At 35.3% G+C, this 20,130-nt stretch overlaps 1 protein-coding gene across 1 annotated transcript in view; it reads right to left on the bottom strand.

Moving 5' to 3' along the window:
• Nucleotides 1–6,926: 6,926 nt before the first annotated feature.
• Nucleotides 6,927–20,130, bottom strand: part of LOC114329857 (fas-binding factor 1-like) — a 33,753-nt gene continuing 20,549 nt past the window's right edge. Inside the window, exons 7-8 of the mRNA XM_028279116.2 lie at nucleotides 12,598–13,185; nucleotides 6,927–7,104 (exon numbers count right to left, since the gene is read on the bottom strand). Coding sequence (XP_028134917.1) covers nucleotides 7,012–7,104; nucleotides 12,598–13,185 — 681 coding nt within the window. The 3' untranslated portion in view covers nucleotides 6,927–7,011. The remainder of the gene's footprint in view (nucleotides 7,105–12,597; nucleotides 13,186–20,130) is intronic.

Raw genomic sequence — 20,130 nt, 5'->3', positions numbered from 1 at the left:
TTTGTGGTATTTTTTATTACTCGAACAATCTAAATATGTATAACATTACAAGGTAGCAATTAACTGTATTTAAAGTACAAGAGAAGGTGCTCATGCACCACGCACCAAGCATTATGCACCACGCACCAAGCACCACGCACCAAGCACCACGCCCCAAGCACCACACATCACGCACCAAACACCAAGCACCACAAACCACGCTCCAAGCACCACGCCCTAAGCACCACGCACAACGCACCAAGCACCACTCACAAAGCACCACGAACCAAGCACCAAGCAACACGCACCAAGCACCACGCACTACCCACCAAGCAACACGCACCACGCACCAAGCACCACGCCCGAAGCAACAAGCACCACGCACAACGCACCAAGCACCACGCAGCAAGCACCACGCACAAAGCAACACGCACCAAGCAGCACGCACCATGCACCACGCACCACGCACCTCGCACATTGCATCACGCACCTCGCACTTCGCACCTCGCATATTGCACCTACCACGTACTTCGCAGCACGCACCTCGGACCTCGCACCTCTCATTCACACACACACACACACACACACACACACACACACACACACACACACACACACACACACACACACACACACACACACACACACACACACACACACACACACACACACACACACACACACACACACACACACACACACACACACACACACACACACACACACACACACACACACACACACACACACACACACACACACACACACACACACACACACACACACACACACACACACACACACACACACACACACACACACACACACACACACACACACACACACACACACACACACACACACACACACACACACACACACACACACACACACACACACACACACACACACACACACACACACACACACACACACACACACACACACACACACACACACACACACACACACACACACACACACACACACACACACACACACACACACACACACACACACACACACACACACACACACACACACACACACACACACACACACACACACACACACACACACACACACACACACACACACACACACACACACACACACACACACACACACACACACACACACACACACACACACACACACACACACACACACACACACACACACACACACACACACACACACACACACACACACACACACACACACACACACACACACACACACACACACACACACACACACACACACACACACACACACACACACACACACACACACACACACACACACACACACACACACACACACACACACACACACACACACACACACACACACACACACACACACACACACACACACACACACACACACACACACACACACACACACACACACACACACACACACACACACACACACACACACACACACACACACACACACACACACACACACACACACACACACACACACACACACACACACACACACACACACACACACACACACACACACACACACACACACACACACACACACACACACACACACACACACACACACACACACACACACACACACACACACACACACACACACACACACACACACACACACACACACACACACACACACACACACACACACACACACACACACACACACACACACACACACACACACACACACACACACACACACACACACACACACACACACACACACACACACACACACACACACACACACACACACACACACACACACACACACACACACACACACACACACACACACACACACACACACACACACACACACACACACACACACACACACACACACACACACACACACCAGTGTATGTAGTGAGTATGTAGTATGTAAATAAATAGTGGGTCACGAAGGATAAACACAAAAATAACCGGGCCACGGAAAAATAAGTTTGGGAAACGGTGATTTAAAGCATACGAAATAAGACGGAAATTTACTCCACGCAACAGAAAGTGGCTACTGCTCCGATCACGGATTATATTATAAAATTTGATGTTATCGAATAAATGAAATGTAAAATGTTAGTATTGCTTTAAAATTTTGGTCAGAATTACAGCTACATTTTAAGTATCTTAATAAATTCTGTTAATATCATTAGTGATTATTCATCATGTAGGTACCTCCACCATGGTCACACACGGAGCGAATAGAATACAAGAAAAAAATAGTTAGGTAATGTACCCCGCACAAACCTTATGGAAATTAGGTCCCAGTGGATTTAGTTCATATTTTGGGAAAATACTCTTTGAAGCATCCTGATAAAAAGTTCGTATGGGCACATCTCAATCGTATGAAGGATTTTCAAGATATAGAGGCACAAACTAGGAAAATTATAAGATTTACTGGGTATTTATTTATTTATAGTACTATACAATTGACCTGGCCTCTTGTGACTAATCCAGGTCGTTTCCTGATGGGATTACAGTAGTTTATTACAATATTATTATTTTAAGAATTTTTTCTATTTGACTAATTAACAATAGCCCTAATCTACTACTAATTATGAAAACTACAAATTGTAAACAATTCTAATAAACAATTCTAATAAACAAATAACAGCAACTAAACAAAAACTAATAAACAAAAGATAAATTATTACTTTTTTTTAACATATAATTTTTATAAAAGTGCTCCCATTTCTCATTCTCAGATGAGAAATGCCAGCACTATTCATCTAAAAATAGTCACGAATAATTTTAAGTGCAGGTCTCATCGACTTTATGATATTCTCAATGGTATTTCGGTGAGCCTCAGACCATTGAGTTTTAAAATTTCAGATTTTTAGTTTAATTTTTTTTTTGTTTGATTAATATTTTTTTTTTGATTTTTGATTTATTTTATTTTATATTTGATATTAATTTTTAATTATTTATTATATAAATATTTATTTAATTATTCCAATATTTTATTTTATATTTTTATATGTAATTTTAAATTTTTTTTTTGTATAATTTCTTATTCAAATTCATAGAGGTTGGATATTATTTACTTGATTTCTTCTTCGTCTAATATTATATAATTCTAATTGTTTCTTTGATATTATGTCCGCTAAATTATTTAGTGTGTTAAATAATTCTTCATTCTGTATTATATTTTCTATATTTATGCCAACAAGGTCTCTTCTCATTCTTTGTAGTTCTTGTGTATTTGTTTGTCTTTCGCAAATAAATACTATGTGTTCTGGTGTGCCTATTTCTCCACATTCACAATATTGATTGTCTTTTAAGTTAAATCTATGTAGGTATGTAGGGTACGGACCGTGCCCTGTAAGAAAATGGATTAATCCTTTTTTTTGGGTTAAAATAATTTGGTATATTATTTAAATTTGGAATAAAATTATAGAGACGTCTTGCTTTAGGGGAATTATCCCATTCGTTTTGCCATTTTCTATTTAATATTTCTTCTAATTCTCTTTTTGTTCTGATTTCTATTCCCATTAATTGTATTATTTTTTCATAATTTTCTTTTCTTTGCCAATATCTACATGCACGTTTTTGTGTTTCCAAGTGCATGGGCATTACACCAGTCAATACTGTTAAAGCTGATGTTGCTGTAGTACTGAAGGCTCCTGTCATTCTAACAAGGAAACCTCTTTGTGCTTTATTCGGTTTTTCAATATTTGTATTATTTGTTAGTCTGTGTGCCCATACACTTGCACCGTACCCTACAATTGAGGCAAGTATCGTACTTAGGTATACGCGCATATGCTGGAACGGAATTCTATACTCCCTTTGTGCTAGGCTTGCAATGCAATGCATGACTTTCGCTGCCTTCTCACAGACGCTATTCATATGGTTTGTAAAGAGTCTTGGTTCATCGATTATGATACCAAGATATCTAGTTATTTTTGTTCTTTTTATTGCTTTCCCCCTTATTTGTATACTTGGATTTCTTTCAAGTCTTCCCTTTATAAAGCTATATGTTGTTTTTGTTTCTGATATAGTTAGTTTAACTTTTTTCATCCATTCATTTATATTTTCAAGTACTCCATTTGATTTTATTTCTAGTTCTCTTCTTGAATTAGCATCTATGATAAGCAGCAAATCATCCGCATACGCTATGCTCCCTAGAACTTCAGGATCCACAGCTAACCGTTCCAGCAGTTCTTCTAACATTATGTCCCAAAAAATAGGCCCACACACTGAACCTTGTGGACAACCTTTAGTTATATGTCTCGTCTTTTTATCCATTGGACAACTTAAGCTGGCATATCGGTCTTGACAATAGTTTCTGAAACTTCCGTATAAGTTTCTGGGGCAATGCATCTGTCGAAGTCTTTCGAATAATGCCGGCCACCATAAATTGTCAAAAGCTCCAGAAACATGTATAAAGATCATCAAAACATACTTCTTTGTGCTCCCCCCAATTATATTAAAAACTTTATTAATAGCATCTTCTGTTGATTTTCCTTCCCTAAAGCCATATTGATTTGGATGAAGTCCAGTTTCGTGTCTTATTTGATTTAGTCTTTTACAAAGTAATTTTTCATGTAATTTCCCCATTGTGTTTAGTAAGCATATTGGTCTATAAGATTTAGGTAAAGTTAGATCTTTATCTTCTCCTTTACTTATAATTATAACTTCAGCTTGTTTAAAGTTGTTGGGAAACTTTTGTTGTCTTAGACATTCATTATATAAAGAAGTGAGTATAGGTATTAAGTACTCTGAAAGTGCCTGAAGAATTTCTACATGAATGTATTTATTTACTGGGTATTTCAATTCCCTGAGATACTGGTTATCTGGCAACATGTAGAAGTTTGGATCAAGGAAAAGTACTAGTAGTCTAGGATTTTTTCCTGGCTATCCAATGGCGACCTTTACTTTGACCTTGACCTTCAACGGACGTCACCTTCTAGAGTTTCGAGGTTTTTCAGCATTAAATTGATATAAATAGATTGCTCATGGGTTTTTGGGATCGCTAAACACGAATATGCCACCAGAGTTGACCTCCGGAGGACGTGGTGGCCAGGGTCACTGCAAGGGACGTCATCTTCTAAAGTTTCGATGGTTTTCGGCATTTAATTGATGCAAATGAATTACTGGAGGGTTTTTTGATGTCGCTAAACACAAATATGCCGCCAGAACCGACTCAAGGAGCACCTGGTTTCCAAGGTCAATGAAAGGGGATCCTGGAGTTTCGAGGGTCTTCGGTACTACATTGATGCAAATGGATTACTCATAGGTTTTTGGAGTTGCTGAACACGAATACCCATCAGAACAGACATCGGAGTACCTGGTGCTAAGGCACATCATGCTTTGGAGATTCGAGAGCTTTCGATACTAAATTAATGTAAACTGATTACTTACAGGTTTTTGGGGCTGCTGAACGTGAATACGCCATCAGATCCGACCCACGGAGCACCTGGTGCCTAAGGCAGGTCTTTTCTGGAGTTTCGACAGGTTTCGGCATTAAATTGATGTAGATGGGTATTACTCATGGGTTTTTGGGGCTGCTGAACACAAATACGCCATCAGAACAGACACCGGCGTACCTGGTGCCTAAGGCACGTCATCTTGTGGGGTTTCGAGAGTTTTCGGTACTAAATTGATGCAAGCGGATTACTCTTGTGTTTTTTGGGGTTGCTGAACAGGAATATGACTTACATAAAAGACTCTGGAGTATCTAGTGACCACGATAAATAACACTATCAAAATAGAATATAGTAAATCAATCTTAAAACAAATGAAGAAAAAACATTGTCAGATATAAATTGAGTTTTTATTTATAAATAATTAAAACAATTGAATAGCACAACGTGGTTATTTTAGTAAAAATCTACAAATAGCACAAAAAAATGTTCACCAATGTGTACGCTCTCTTTGAACAGCAACTCAGAAAACCTCCGAGTACACGGTGTGTACCAATCCGTTTGCATCAATTTAGTACCGAAAACTCTCGAAACTCGAGAAGATGACGTGCCTTGGGCGATAGGTGCTCAGGTGTCTGTTCTGATGGCATATTTGTGTTCAGCAACTCCAAAAAGCCATGAGTAATCCATTCGTACCAATTTAATGCTGAAAACTCTCGAAACTCGAGAAGATGAATAACCTTAGGCACCAGGTGCTCCTTGGTTCGGATCTGATAACGTGCTAGCGTTCCGCAACCCCAAAAAGCCATGAGTAATCCATTTTTATCAATTAATGCCGAAAACCCTCGAAACTAAAGAAGATAATCTGTCTTAGGCATTAGGTGTTCCTCTGTCTGTGCTGATAACGTATCCGTGTTCACCAGCCCCAAAAACTTATAACTAATCCGTTTGCATTATTGTATTACCGAAGACCCTCGAAACTCCAGGAGCCCCTTTCATTGACTTTGGACACCAGATGCTCTGGGAGTCGGTTCTGGTGGCATATTCGTGATTAGCGACTTTAAGAAACCCTCCAGTAATTCATTTGCATCAATTTAATACCGAAAACCATCGAAACTCTAGAAGATGACGTCCCTTGGACTGACCCTGGCCACCACGTACTCCTGAGGTCAATTCTGATGGCATATTCGTGTTTAGCGATCCCAAAAACCCATGAGTAATCTGCTTATATCAATTTAATGCCGAAAACCCTCGAAACTCTAGAAGATGATGTCCGTTGTAGGTCAAGGTCAAAGTAAGAGTCGCCATTGGATAGCCAGGAAAAAATCCTAGACTATTAGTACTTGTCTTTGATCCAAACTTCTACATGTTGCCAGATAACCAGTAACTCAGGGAACCAGTAAATCTTATAATTTTCCGAGTTTGTGCCGATGAGAACTTTTCATCACAATGCTTCAAAGGGTATTTTCCCAAAGTATGAACCAAATCCACTGGGACCTAATTTCCATAAGGTTTGTGCGGGGCACTTTGTTTATTAAATACATATTTATAGAAAAATTACAAATTAAAAAAACGAAATTTTTATTTTTAAACAGTATTTAATAAATATGTAAATAGTTATTGGAATATCTTCTGCTGAGATCTCCAAATTACTTGTTGTGAATGCTTCCTTCTTTACTAACTTCACTCTCTTCGTCATCTAGGGCTTCTAGTCGAATTTTAACAGAACTTAAATCAGGTATCTGAAAATATCAGATTGTTTAGTTGATATTAAAATTGTTTTTACATTATACAGGGTGTTTCATTAATAATTGTCCATATACTAACTGGAGAAACCTTAGCACAAAATACGAAGATTTAACCTAAAACACTTAAATAAAATGTGGTTCCTTACTGAGTTACAGGGTGTTTTATCTAAAAATTTAAAAACTATTTTTGCTCAGCATTTTAAAACTATTCGACGTATCCTTTTCATACTTGGCAGAAAGTGCGACTACTATACACCCTACTAAATTATGATAAACAAACGTTTCTAGCTACTACCAGAGGCGTACGACAGGTGATAGTGAATGGTTGACCTTTCTCAAATTCTACGCCACTGGAGGAATTACTATTTTAGTGCCATTTTTAGATTCTCCAATACTTTCTACGTAAATAATATACTCATCATTGGTAACGATAAAGTCATTAGTTTTCGAGATATTTGAAGTTAAATATGAAACGGCACAGTTATTTTGATTAATTTATGATATTATTCATATGATTCAAATTTAAAAATTATTTATGCCCAGTATTTTAAAACTATTTGGCGTATCCTTATCATACTTGGCAGAAAGTGTAGGTACAGTACACCCTACTAAATGAAGATAAATAAACGTTTCTAGCTACTACCAGAGGAGTACGACAGAGGATAGTGGCTAGTTGACCCTTCCCAAATTCTACGCCACTGACGAAATTGCTGTGTTAGTGTATTTTTTTTATTTTTCAATACTTTTTATGTACATAATATACTCTTCATTCGTAACGATAAAATTATTACGTTTTCGAGATATTTGAAATTAAAAATGAAGCGACACAATACATTAATCAAAATAACTGTGTCGTTTCATTTTTAACTTCAAAGATCTCGAAGACTAATGCCTTTATCGTTACGAATGAAAAGTATATTGTACTAAAATAGCAATTCCGCCAGTGGCGTAGAATTTGGAAAGGGTCAACCATTCACTTTCCCCCGTCGTATGCCTCTGGTAATAGACAGAAATGTTTATTTAACATAATTTAGTAGTTTGTACAGTACCTGTACTTCCTGCCAAGTATGAAAGGGATACGTCGAATAGTTTTAAAATGCCGAGCAAAAATAGTTTTTAAATTTTTAGATAAAACACCCTGTAACTCAGTAAGGAACCACATTTTATTTAAGTGTTTTACGTTAAATCTTCGTATTTTGTGCTAAGGTTTCTCCAGTTATTATATGGACAATTATTAATGATACACCCTGTATTATATGGTAACTAAAAGTGATCGTGGCATGGAAATATACTGCACGTTACCCCTCCCCATCCGTTCTATATAAGATTACCTTAGGATGCTTACTCTGCATCCTTTAATTTATGACCATACGATGTCACTTTTAAAGGTAGACACGACGTGTCTATGGGTTTCCCATAAAAAAAGTAACCACATTCAGTTGTAGTAAGTATACACAATTTTACCAATAACCTACTGGCGTAAAATGCTTTGGTACAGTCCAAAAATTAATGTTAGATTGTATATTTTGTACTATCTTTCTGGCTGTCATAAGCTCTTTATTATGTCGGTTCGCTAAACTCGGACACAACTGGCTAGTTATTTTAGTATTAACTACTGATGAGGAGGAAAAAACCTCCGAAACCGGTATAGACTCTTCCTGCACTCTCCGATTTAACCAGAGTATTATGCAGCTGCTGCATTTTCGTGTTGCAAAGAAATTGAAAATGTTTATACATTTTAATTCATTTACTCTTTTGTTGAGTCTAAGAAATCTTTCTTATTGGAACTTTTACCACGCTGAGCAGATAAGTTGTGAATTATTTAAAATTCTCTTATCTTAATTTCCTCGGCACCCTGTATAGACGGAGAGCTAGAGGCGAGAAATCATCGTCATAAGTAATATGGAGTTTGGCATGTGAAATGTGTCTATTGTATATTAATAACTATGACCCCTTTCAGGCTGACACCTCAGTGGATACAGGAAGTAGCAATAAGGGATGAAAGGGGAAAGTTCGTGCAGTCATTAAATGTTTTCACCTTCTATTTTGTTAAACCTCCATCGATTTGCATGAAAATTGGTGAGTAGTTAGAGCATAACTCAAGAAACAAAACTGGTATGGTGCCAACGTGCGCTTTTACCCTGGGGGTGGATGCCACCCCTTCTCGGGGGTGAAAACTATTTTATTAAAAATAACCCCACTAATCGATAGAGGGACAAATTTTAAGCAAAATTTGTTACTTCTAATTATTAAAATAAATCAATACTTTTTGAGTTATTAAAGATCAAAGATTTGAATTTTTCGTGAAATAAATGCATGATGTAAAGCGGTTTTTCGTGAATAATTCAAAAACTGTAAGTTTTATCAAAATAGTTATGATTACCAAAATTGAAGATAATAAAAAATAAAAGAGATTTGTTATTCGAAAAACCTTTGAGAATTAATAAAAAGTGAGTTATAGGTGATGGAATATATATTTTTTTCGGCTAGTACCCAAATCTAAGTATTCAAGCTCAAATAACGGGAAAACGGTGCATTTTATAAAATATATTTCTGAACACTTGTCAAAGTACTCAAGAATACCTATCAAGTGAGCTCCAGATGAAGTTTATAACATCAAAGCTAAGCAAGTGATGATGAAAATAAGAGAACCCTTTCGAGTTTTTAGGAAAAAGTGAAAATTAAAACATACGCTATTTATATATTTATTTTTAAAGGAATTTCGGGAATGAAGTTAGGATTATAATTTATTATCAAGTTCGTTTTATTACAATTTAAATATAACAAGTTAAAAATGCGGGCATTATTATAACGAAAACTTTGTTTTTTATGTATTTAAATTCCTAATATGGAAAATTGCTATTATGAAAATTTGTTTAGAATTAAAAATTATGTTTAATGTGCAATTATATCCTACTATTTAAATATTGTGAGCTATAAAGGCACTTTACTGAGCGAATTTCTTGAGCGAATTCATATTTTTTACACATTGACTAAAATCGATACAATTTTATATAATCTTATGTTTATGATTGCATCTTGGATTTTAGACCGTGCAGATCTTTTTATGAAGAATAATTTTTGTTCGTAAAATTAATAATAAAAGAGTTATAAATGAAAATGATGATTGGTAGGTACATATCTCTAATTTGAAAAAAAAATTAAATATTTTCTTTTTATTAGAAGAATGTAGGTAATAGTTACATTATTATAATAATTATTAATTATTTAATTATAATAATAAAAACTATTGCATATATTAGAACACAGTTTTTAATTCCAATCAATTTTTCGTAGTAACAATAATTTACAACAGTGTGAAAAAAAGGTACTTTAATCTTGAGCGAAATTCATATTTTTTAAAATACCTCCTATAATATAGATAAAATTTGCTATCTGATGATTGAATCGTAGGTTTTAGACGATGCAGAACTTTTTATGAATTATAACTTTATTTCGTAAAATTAAAAATAAAAAAGTGTCCCGTAATATATGTGTCCAACTTAAGTAGACACACTGTATATTATACAATATAATATACATAATACATAAATCATTGGGTAGACAGCACCAAAAATTTGTAACCTGCCATTTAACATTACTTACATTAAAATTAATAAGTAATATTTATTTATTTGATATTTCAATTCTTTTACAGTTTATATGAAGTAATATATTTTTGAAATAATATGTATGTTACTAAAATATTATTTTTATATTATTTCGATATTTAATCGAATTTTTTCTATCGATATAAACTTAGTGGCGGTTCTAGCCAGGGGCAGGGGGGCAGCTGCCCCCCTTCAGTTTTTACAGTACTTTTGTACTATAATTTTCGTTAAAAATGCACGTTATCTTGTTTATTCACCGGTTGTGTTCCCTTGCCCCCCACTTTTTTTGGTCTAGAACCGCCCCTGTATAAACTGAATATGTACAGAAACTGAAGGTGTCCAATAATGGGCACATTTGACATAATATTCAAATACATTTTTGCTATATTTTGTATAAATGTCTTAAAACAATTTTAAAAACTTATATAAATAATATAATAATTAAGCTCCAAATTTTTGGAGCCTAAACTTTGAAAAATGTTTGTAGCATAATGTTTATTGGTATCAACTTTTCCGGGAGCTCATTTGATACATATTTCTAAGTACTTTGACAAGTGTTCAGTAAAACTTACAATTTTTGAATTATTTACGAAAAACCGCCTTACATCATGCATTTATTTCACGAAAAATTCAAATCTTTGATCTTTAATAACTCAAAAAGTATTTATTTATTTTAATAATTAGAGGTAATAAAATTTGTCCCTCTATCGATTAGTGGGGTTATTTTTAATAAAATAGTTTTCACCTCTGAGAAGGGGTGGCATCCACCCCCAGGCTAAAAGCGCACGTTGGCACCATATCAGTTTTATTTCTTGAGGTATGCTCTAACTACTCACCAATTTTCATGTAAATCGATGGAGGTTTAACAAAATAGGAGGTGAAAACCTTGAATGACTGCGTTAACTTTCCCCTTTCATCCCTTATTGCTACTCCCTGTATCCAAAGGGGTCATAATTATCAACATACAATAGACACATTTCACATGCCAAACTCCATATTACTTATGACGATGATTTCTCGCCTCTAGCTCTTAGACTAGTATGATTTATAATTTTTGAAAATCTCGGGAGGTTGTAACCAAAGTAAGTATTCCACCTGTTGTTAATCTGGTGGTATGGGAACGATATTTATTGTCGTTTTCTGTGCTACTTCGATTGATAACTTACTTTGTTTTTCGGTAGATGGCTTTAGTACATCCATGACATTTCGTTCTTTGCAATTCAGAAAGGCCCAAAGTGTGATGACTGGGAAAATCGGAGAGAAGAGCATATGGGACTACTGATGAGGAGAAAAACCTCCGAAACCGGTATAGACTCTTCCTGCACTCTCCGATTTAACCAGAGTATTATGCAGCTGCTGCATTTTCGTGTTGCAAAGAAATTGAGAATGTTTATACATTTTAATTCATTTACTATTTTGCTTGAGTATTAAGGAATCTTTCTTGTTGGAGCTTTTACCACGCTGAGCAGATGAGTTGTGAATTATTTAAAATTCTCTCATCTTAATTTCCTCGGCATCCTGTATGAAATATAATTTTTGAAAATCTCAGGAGGTGTAACCAAAGAAAGTATTCCACCTGTTGTCAATCTGGTGGTATGGGAACGATATTTATTGTCGTTTTCTGTGCTACTTCGATTGATAACTTACTTTGGTAATTTTTTTGTTTTTTGCCAATTTTGCCAAAATTGGCAAAATTACTAACTATTTAGTAATTATTAACTATTTAGTAATTAATTTTTTTGCCAATTTTACCAAATGTGCAAAATTACTTACTAAAATTACTAGCCAGTTGTGTGTGAGTTTAGCGAACCGACTATAACAGTACTTCCAAGCGTGGCATTTTCCAATAAAATCCAATAAAACAATAATTACTTACCTTAACATTTTCAAAAGAAATTATTCCTGGATTTTTACCAAAAGATGTTTCTTCGCCAGTACTACACAAAACACAGTCTTTAGAAGCTTTTAGAGACGTGTACAACGCCAATCTTTCCCTGGATAACAAAATTTTCTCTTCCGCCAATTTCTTCTCTCTACTACAAAGTAAAGCCCATTGTGTTTGTAACTCCTTCAATTTCTCTTTGTATGTAGTTTCCATTCGTTTAGCTTCCATCAGAACCTGTTTGTCTTCTTTCAGTTTTTTCTGAGAATCTTGCATTAGAAATTCCAATTCAGCCTCTTTATCCTCGAGTTCTCTTTCTCTCTCCGTCAGATTTTGTTTTAGTGCTGTCATTTCGAATTTTTGGCGCTGTAGGAGGTTTCTTTCTTGATTCAGTCTCTCGGTTAAATTTTTGGCTTCCGAAATTGCTGTTTCGGCTTCTGTTTTGGCACGTTCTACCTCATATGAATTAACTAGTTTAGTGGAAGTTTCAAATTTGGCTTTTTCTGAAGCTAGTTGGAGTTTTTCTTCAGTTACTTGCATTAACAGCCTTTCTTGTTCGGTTAAGAAGGATTCTTTTAATGTCTGAAACAAATTGATACTGATGAGCTTTTTTTTAAACTTACGTATTTATGTTATGTACTTATTTAGAATAGGAAACAAAGAAGTAAAAATACTCTGTTATGCAGACGACGTAATATTGATAACACAAGATGAAGATTAGTCCACAGATTTAACATAAAAGCAAAAGAATTCAATATTTTCGTAAATAAATAAAATATGAAATTCATAATTTCATCTCAGAAAACGAAAACAGGAGTAATCAATAAAGAACTAATCAGACGTACAATAGAAATTGATGGCATCTGATGGTACAGAAAAATCAAAGAAAACAGGAAAATCAAACAAGAAAATTCTATAAAACTCTGAATAATGCAGGAAAGGAATTCAAACCAATAAGACTATGTAAGGATAAGGAGGGGCACATACTCAACACAAAAGAAGAAATATTGAAAAGGTGGGTGGAACACTATAAAGAACTATTTACTATCGAAGTAGAAGATCCAAATCAACCATCCCCAGGAGCAAGCAACAATACACCATTAGAACCTCCATTCAAGAAGTACGGGATGCAATAAAACACCTAAAAAATAATAAAACTCTAGGAAATGATGGTATACCCTCGGAACTTATTAAATATGGAGGTGCTACTCTGGCTAATCAAATATTTAAAATAATACTGAGAGCCTGGAATGAGGAACAAATCCCGGAAGAGTGGTGTATTGGAATCGTTTGCCTGTTACACAAAAGGGTGATTAATTGGAATGTAGAAATTATAGGGGAATAACCCTCCTTAATACAGCCTACAAAATATTTTGGAGTATCTTATATAGTCGCCTAAGTGCACATTCAGAGGAGCTTCTTGGAGAATATCAAAGTGGTTTTAGGCCTGGTCGATCAACAACAGAGCAGATCTTTGTGCTAAGGCAAATACTAGAAAAAAACAATGAATTCAATATCGACAAATACCATCTTTTCGTAGATTTTAAATCGGCCTATGATTTAAAAGTGTTCTAAGAAATAAATTGTATGAAGCCATGGATGAATTCCACATCCTTGATAAACTGATAAGATTGGTTAAGGCTACAATGCGCAAAGTTGTTTGCAAAGTCTAAATACAGGGCGAACAATCACAGGCGTTTGAAACGCATGTTGGGTTGCGACAGGGAGATGCGCTGGCGTGTCTCCTCTTCAACATAGCTCTGGAAAAGGCGGTCAGAGATTCCCGAATAGACAACAGAGGAAATATTTTTAATAATTCATCCCAAATTTTGGCATATGCAGATGACGTGGACCTAGTTGCCCGCACAACACGCAAGCTAGAAGAAATGTATACCACCTTCTCAAATGCCTCAAAAATATGGGCCTGCAAGTAAACGAGGAGAAAACTAAGATGATGGCATCAACACCCAACAATAGAGCCAGAAACATCGGTCACCAATTCACGGTTGATAACTCTGCCTTTGAAGTGGTGGACAAATTCACATACTTAGGGTACCTGATCACCAAGGAGAACGTCATGACGGAAGAAATCAAGCGAAGGATAATCCTAGCAAACAAATGCTATTTTGTACTGAGTAGGTATATGAGAAGCAGAAACTTGGCCAAAAAAACAAAAATAACCATATACAAAACCCTTATTCGCGGTGTGCAAGTACTTGGAATGGATACGAGAAACGATCGTGCGCGAATAGCGGAGAAATATTGCAACTTTCTTAAATAATTCATATTGTCAATTTAAATTGTCAAATTGACGTTCATTTCATACCTATTGTCATTGAAGAAGAAAAATTGTATATTGCTCCACAATATTGATATGATATGCAATTATTATAAAGGTAAATTTAATTAATTGTAAAAGGGGGAGAAGTGTACTTTTGAAGTGTGTAAAATAAATAATTCTTAGCTGAGCGCTTTCGGCTTATAAAGCCATCTTCGGAGCTATGGTCAAAAAGGTCAAAATACCCCTATGAAGAGAGATGGGTTCCATTTATAATATAAAATACTTCTGTTTCTTATGTAGTTTTATATTGGTTGGAAAAAACCTTGTCTGTCTGAGTTATCTGACACCGTACTATTCAAATGGTAGGGTTTTTTTTTACCTTACCATGATCAAATATTCGTTTTATATGTAATGTAATTTTTCGTGTGAAAGTCCTTTGTGCTCGTTCTTGATGTTTAACTTATCTGGATACAAAAATAACCAACAGCAAATTGAGCAATTTTTTAAACAGACAGACAAGGTTTTTTTCCAACCAATAAAAAACTACATAAGAAACAGAAGTATTTTATATCATAAATGGAACCCATCTCTTTGACCTTTTTGACCATAGCTCCGAAGATGGCTTTATAAGCCGAAAGCGCTCAGCTAAGAATTATTTATTTTACACACTTCAAAAGTACACTTCTCCCCCTTTTACCTGTTGTCATAAGTGTGTACAAAACTATTTCAGTCTTTTTTTATTTAATTAATTGTATTTTGCTTGCAGTACTGAATTTTAATAACTAATTTTATTTACTACATACAATTGTTTACGTTTTAATAACATAACCTGTATCTTATTTTTTCTTCTTATTATTTTTTTGGACTATGGCCTTGACAATTATCCAGTAACCAGGACTAATATAATTGGCAAATATAATTAAAAGTGCGAATAAATTTGCAGAGCGTAGAAACCAGGTGTCGCTTTGCCGAACTTGCACGGTCCCAATACAACCAGTGTTGACATATGGATCAGAGGCATGGACCATTTCCAAGGCAGATGAAAACCTTCTGCTTATATTTGAACTAAGGATCCTGAGAGGAATATTCGGTGGCATCTGTGAAAATGGTGTTTGGAGGAGGAGGTACAACTACGAGGTATGCCAAAGATATAAACAAAAATTTGGTGGTAAAGACGTAGTATCTCTTATAAGAATAAGAAGACTAAGATGGGCAGGACATCTAGCAAGATTACAGCAGAACAACCCTTCTAGAAGAATCCTTATGTCACAACCTGTGGGAAGTAGAAATAGAGGTAGGCCAAAACTCAGATGGAAGGATGGTGTGGATGAGGATGAGAGAAAAATAGGCGCTGCAAACTGGCAATGGATAGGACTGACTGGCGTAATAGACTTGGAAAGGTCGAGGGTCTTTCATAGGGCTGTAGCACCATTGATGATGATGATGATGGTACAGAAATAAAACAAGGAATGTTAAAAAAAGTAGATTTGAGTTTCGAATTTTATGTTGGAGTCTGCAGCTCATAGAGTAGCACCCCATTATGCAAAAACCACAAAACAACAAAATTTGGACATTCCTTGTTTTATTCTTGTACCCTTCAAGTAATGGAATTAAAATACCCTTGGACAAAGAAGTGAGACATCGAGTACAAAAAGCAAATAGACTGACAGGATGCTTTAATAACACTATATGACGAAACCGACATTAACTCTGAGATGAAGTCTAGAATTTATATAGCCAGCTTAATACCAATAATGGCATATTATGCATCAGAAACAAGACCCGATGCAGCCACAACACAACGACTAATGGAAACGGCAGAGATGAGAGTACTGAGAAGAATTACAGGAAATACGCTGAGAGATCGAAAGAGTAGTGAAGACATTAGAAGAAAAAGTACAGTGTATAAACGAATGGACACTAAATAGAAAAAAAGAATGGAATAACTATAACGGCAGAATGGGGGAGACACGTGTGGTCAAAAAAACAAGAGATAAATCATCAATCGGTAGAGTTATCAATCCGCAAATAAAAATGCAGAATTACCCATAAAAAGTATAGAATAGAATAGAATAGAAATATGCTTTATTGCCACTGAAAATTTTTACAATTTTATGGACAAAGCTTACATACAGTCAAAAGAAAAACATAATATAAATAACAAATAACAACTACCATTTACTAAAATTAGATAAATCGTCAACAATGTACAGTATAAGATATAAAAGCCAAGACAAAAACAATTTATTGCAAAACATATATAAATTGCAAATTGAACATACAACAAATAAAATAAAACAGGTACAACATAAGGAACTGACAAGTTTATGCTACTGCGCATGGAACCCAATTTTCTTAGTTATTCATTAAGAAATTCTTCTATTGAATAATATGGTCTTTTGGATAGATAGGCTTTTGTCATTTTTCGGAACTTAGGGAAAGATGTTGCAGATTTAAGTTGTAACGGAAGATGATTGTACAGTTTCTTTGCGGAATATAATATAGATTTCTTTACTAACTCAGTGGATGGAATCGGTAAATAAATATCAAAGATTGAATTTCTGGTGGAGTAAAGATGATTGGGCCTTGATGGAAAGACATGAAGGTGTTTACGAATTAAACAAACCGTTTCTAGAATATATAAAGATGGAAGTGTTAAAATTTCGTGATTTCTGAAGTAACTTCTGCAATGTGTAGATCTTCTGAAGCCAAACAAATATCTTATTGCTCTTTTTTGCAATCTAAAAATGACATCAAATTGAGCAGCTGTACTAGAACCCCAAAAAGGAAGACCATATCGAAGATGAGACTCGAACAACGAAAAATATGTTATTTTAGAAGATGCTAAATTGAGTTCCCTTGAGACAGATCGTATTGCATAGCAAGCTGAGGCGAGTTTCTTACTTAACGAATCGATATGAAGGGACCATTTGAGGTTGCTGTCTAAAAAAATACCAAGAAATTTTACAGAATCAACGGTACTGATCTGGCTGTTATGAAGTGGCAAAGGTTGAAGAGCTCCTTTATAGGATAATGCTACTGTTTTATTTACGTTAAAAGAGAGTAAATTAGAGTCAGACCAGGTCTTTATCGTCAGTAGATCCGAAGTTATAGTTTCATGAAGAGATGCAATAGTTGAGTTGCTCCAAGTGATACTGGAGCAAAAAGAAAAATTTTCCCATTGATTTTTAAATTAGTAATGTCATTTATAAAGATAAGGAACTATAAAGATAAGGAATTATAAAGGTAAGGAAGTAAGAAGAGGAATACTTCTTCATGTGCCATGCTAGATTATCGAGCGTTGGCTATCCAATAGGGAACTTGCATAAAATTTTAAATTCAAAAAAAAATGTTATAAATCACAACAAAACATAATTTAGAACATGTATCAAAGATAGAAAAAGCTTTGTTTGTCTTTCGTTTGGCCCCTAAAGACGATTAAAAATTCAAATTATATCAGCCAGCCCAAAACGCGTCGTGACGTCATCCGGTTATATGTTTACATTCTGAACCAACAAAGTAAACAAAATTGTATATAATTTTAAATTAGACATAGACGTCAGTAGAAAATACAGTTATGTGACGTTACAAGTAGAAAATTTGTACTTTTACAAAATTGTTTTATTTTCCATAGTAAACCTTCTTTCCTTTCCTTCAATAACTATATCAAACTCCAATCTCAACAAACTGGTATAAATTATTACAATGACATACGATAAATGTCATTAGAATATAAATTTTCCCCTATTCCGCGACGATGAGCTGGCCAAATACCCAAGTAGGTGGAGGCCAATAAACTAAAGAAGAATATATATATATATATATATATATATATATATATATATATATATATATATATATATATAATCGGTTTTAAAACGTCTTGCGACGTTGTCCGATGCCTAATTTCCATGACACTCTATCATCCCATTGGCCCTCTCTAAGATCTCTTGCGCTCATCGCCTTCGTTACTCCCTCTCTCCAAGATTTCTTGGGTCTTCCTCTCTTTCTGCGGTTTGGTGGTACCCATTGCATAATTATTTTAGGGAGTCTTGAGTTATCCATCCTCTGGACGTGTCCGTACCATATCAGCTGTTTTCTTTCTATGTCTGTTATTAGAGAGCCGTCAACCCCCATTCGCTGTCTTATCTCATCATTACGTATTCTCTCTCTGCGTGACACTCCTACTGATCTTTTAAAAGCGTCCATTTCTACTGCCTCCAGTTTTCTTCTGTTGTTTTCGGTTATCCGCCAAGTTTCTGCTCCGTACAATAGACTGCTTTTAATAAGAGATTCGTAGATATTGTGTTTTCTTCTTTTTCCTATTTCATGATTCCACAGTACGCTGTTTAGACAACCTATTGTTTTTCTGGATTGTGTTAAGGCGGCTGCACAATTGACCGGGAACGGGAACGAGAACGGAAACGGGAACGAGAACGGAAACTGAAAGCATCAGCAGATTCACAATTAAATGGTAAACAGCTGTTTTGTGTCACTGTCACTTGTGCTATTAATTATTTTTCTTCTCAAAATAAATTTTGTGGAACGATCTTTTTCTAATTTTATTAAAAGAACATGTCTGTTAACTCTAAAAATATGGATTTATTTGATGACGAGCTTTTATAATATTTTCGTTTTTTATAATCTTGGAACTAATTTACACAATATGTGTGCAATCGCAAAGGTTTGTCAGCATAAAGATAAAAAGCATATCATTCAAATATTTATATTATTATTGTATCTAATTACTATATAAGTACGTACTATGATCTACATCAATCATACGGATGAGGACATTTTTCCAATAAAGAAATCAATCGTTCGTCATTTATTTTAATGCAAAATGTATAAAAATTGTCACTAAAACACATACTTATAATAACAAATTTTTATTGGGCATTTGACAGTATTTTTAATACTGCCTTCTGATTGGTTCTGGAATACAACGGGAACGAGAAAGTTAAAACATGGTCAACTTTCCCGTTCCCGTTACCGGACAGCTTCTCGTTCTCAGTTATTGTGCATCTACAACATTAATTTACATAGAGGTTAACTTTTTTCCCGTTCCCGTTCTCGTTCCCGTTCCCGGGCAATTGTGCAGCCGCCTTTATTCTTCTCTTTATTTCTTCATCATCTTTCCCCGTTGTGTCAAAAACGATTCCTAGATATGTGTAATGGTCGCAGGGCATGATGATTTCATTATTTTCTAATGTGATGTTCGATAGTTCGGTACCTATTGGCAGGTA

The sequence above is a fragment of the Diabrotica virgifera genome, chromosome 7 (genome assembly GCF_917563875.1).
Source record: "Diabrotica virgifera virgifera chromosome 7, PGI_DIABVI_V3a".
NCBI lineage: Eukaryota > Metazoa > Arthropoda > Insecta > Coleoptera > Chrysomelidae > Diabrotica > Diabrotica virgifera.
The sequence above is the reverse complement of the archived record's forward strand: the minus strand, read 5'-3'. Positions and strand labels throughout refer to the sequence as shown.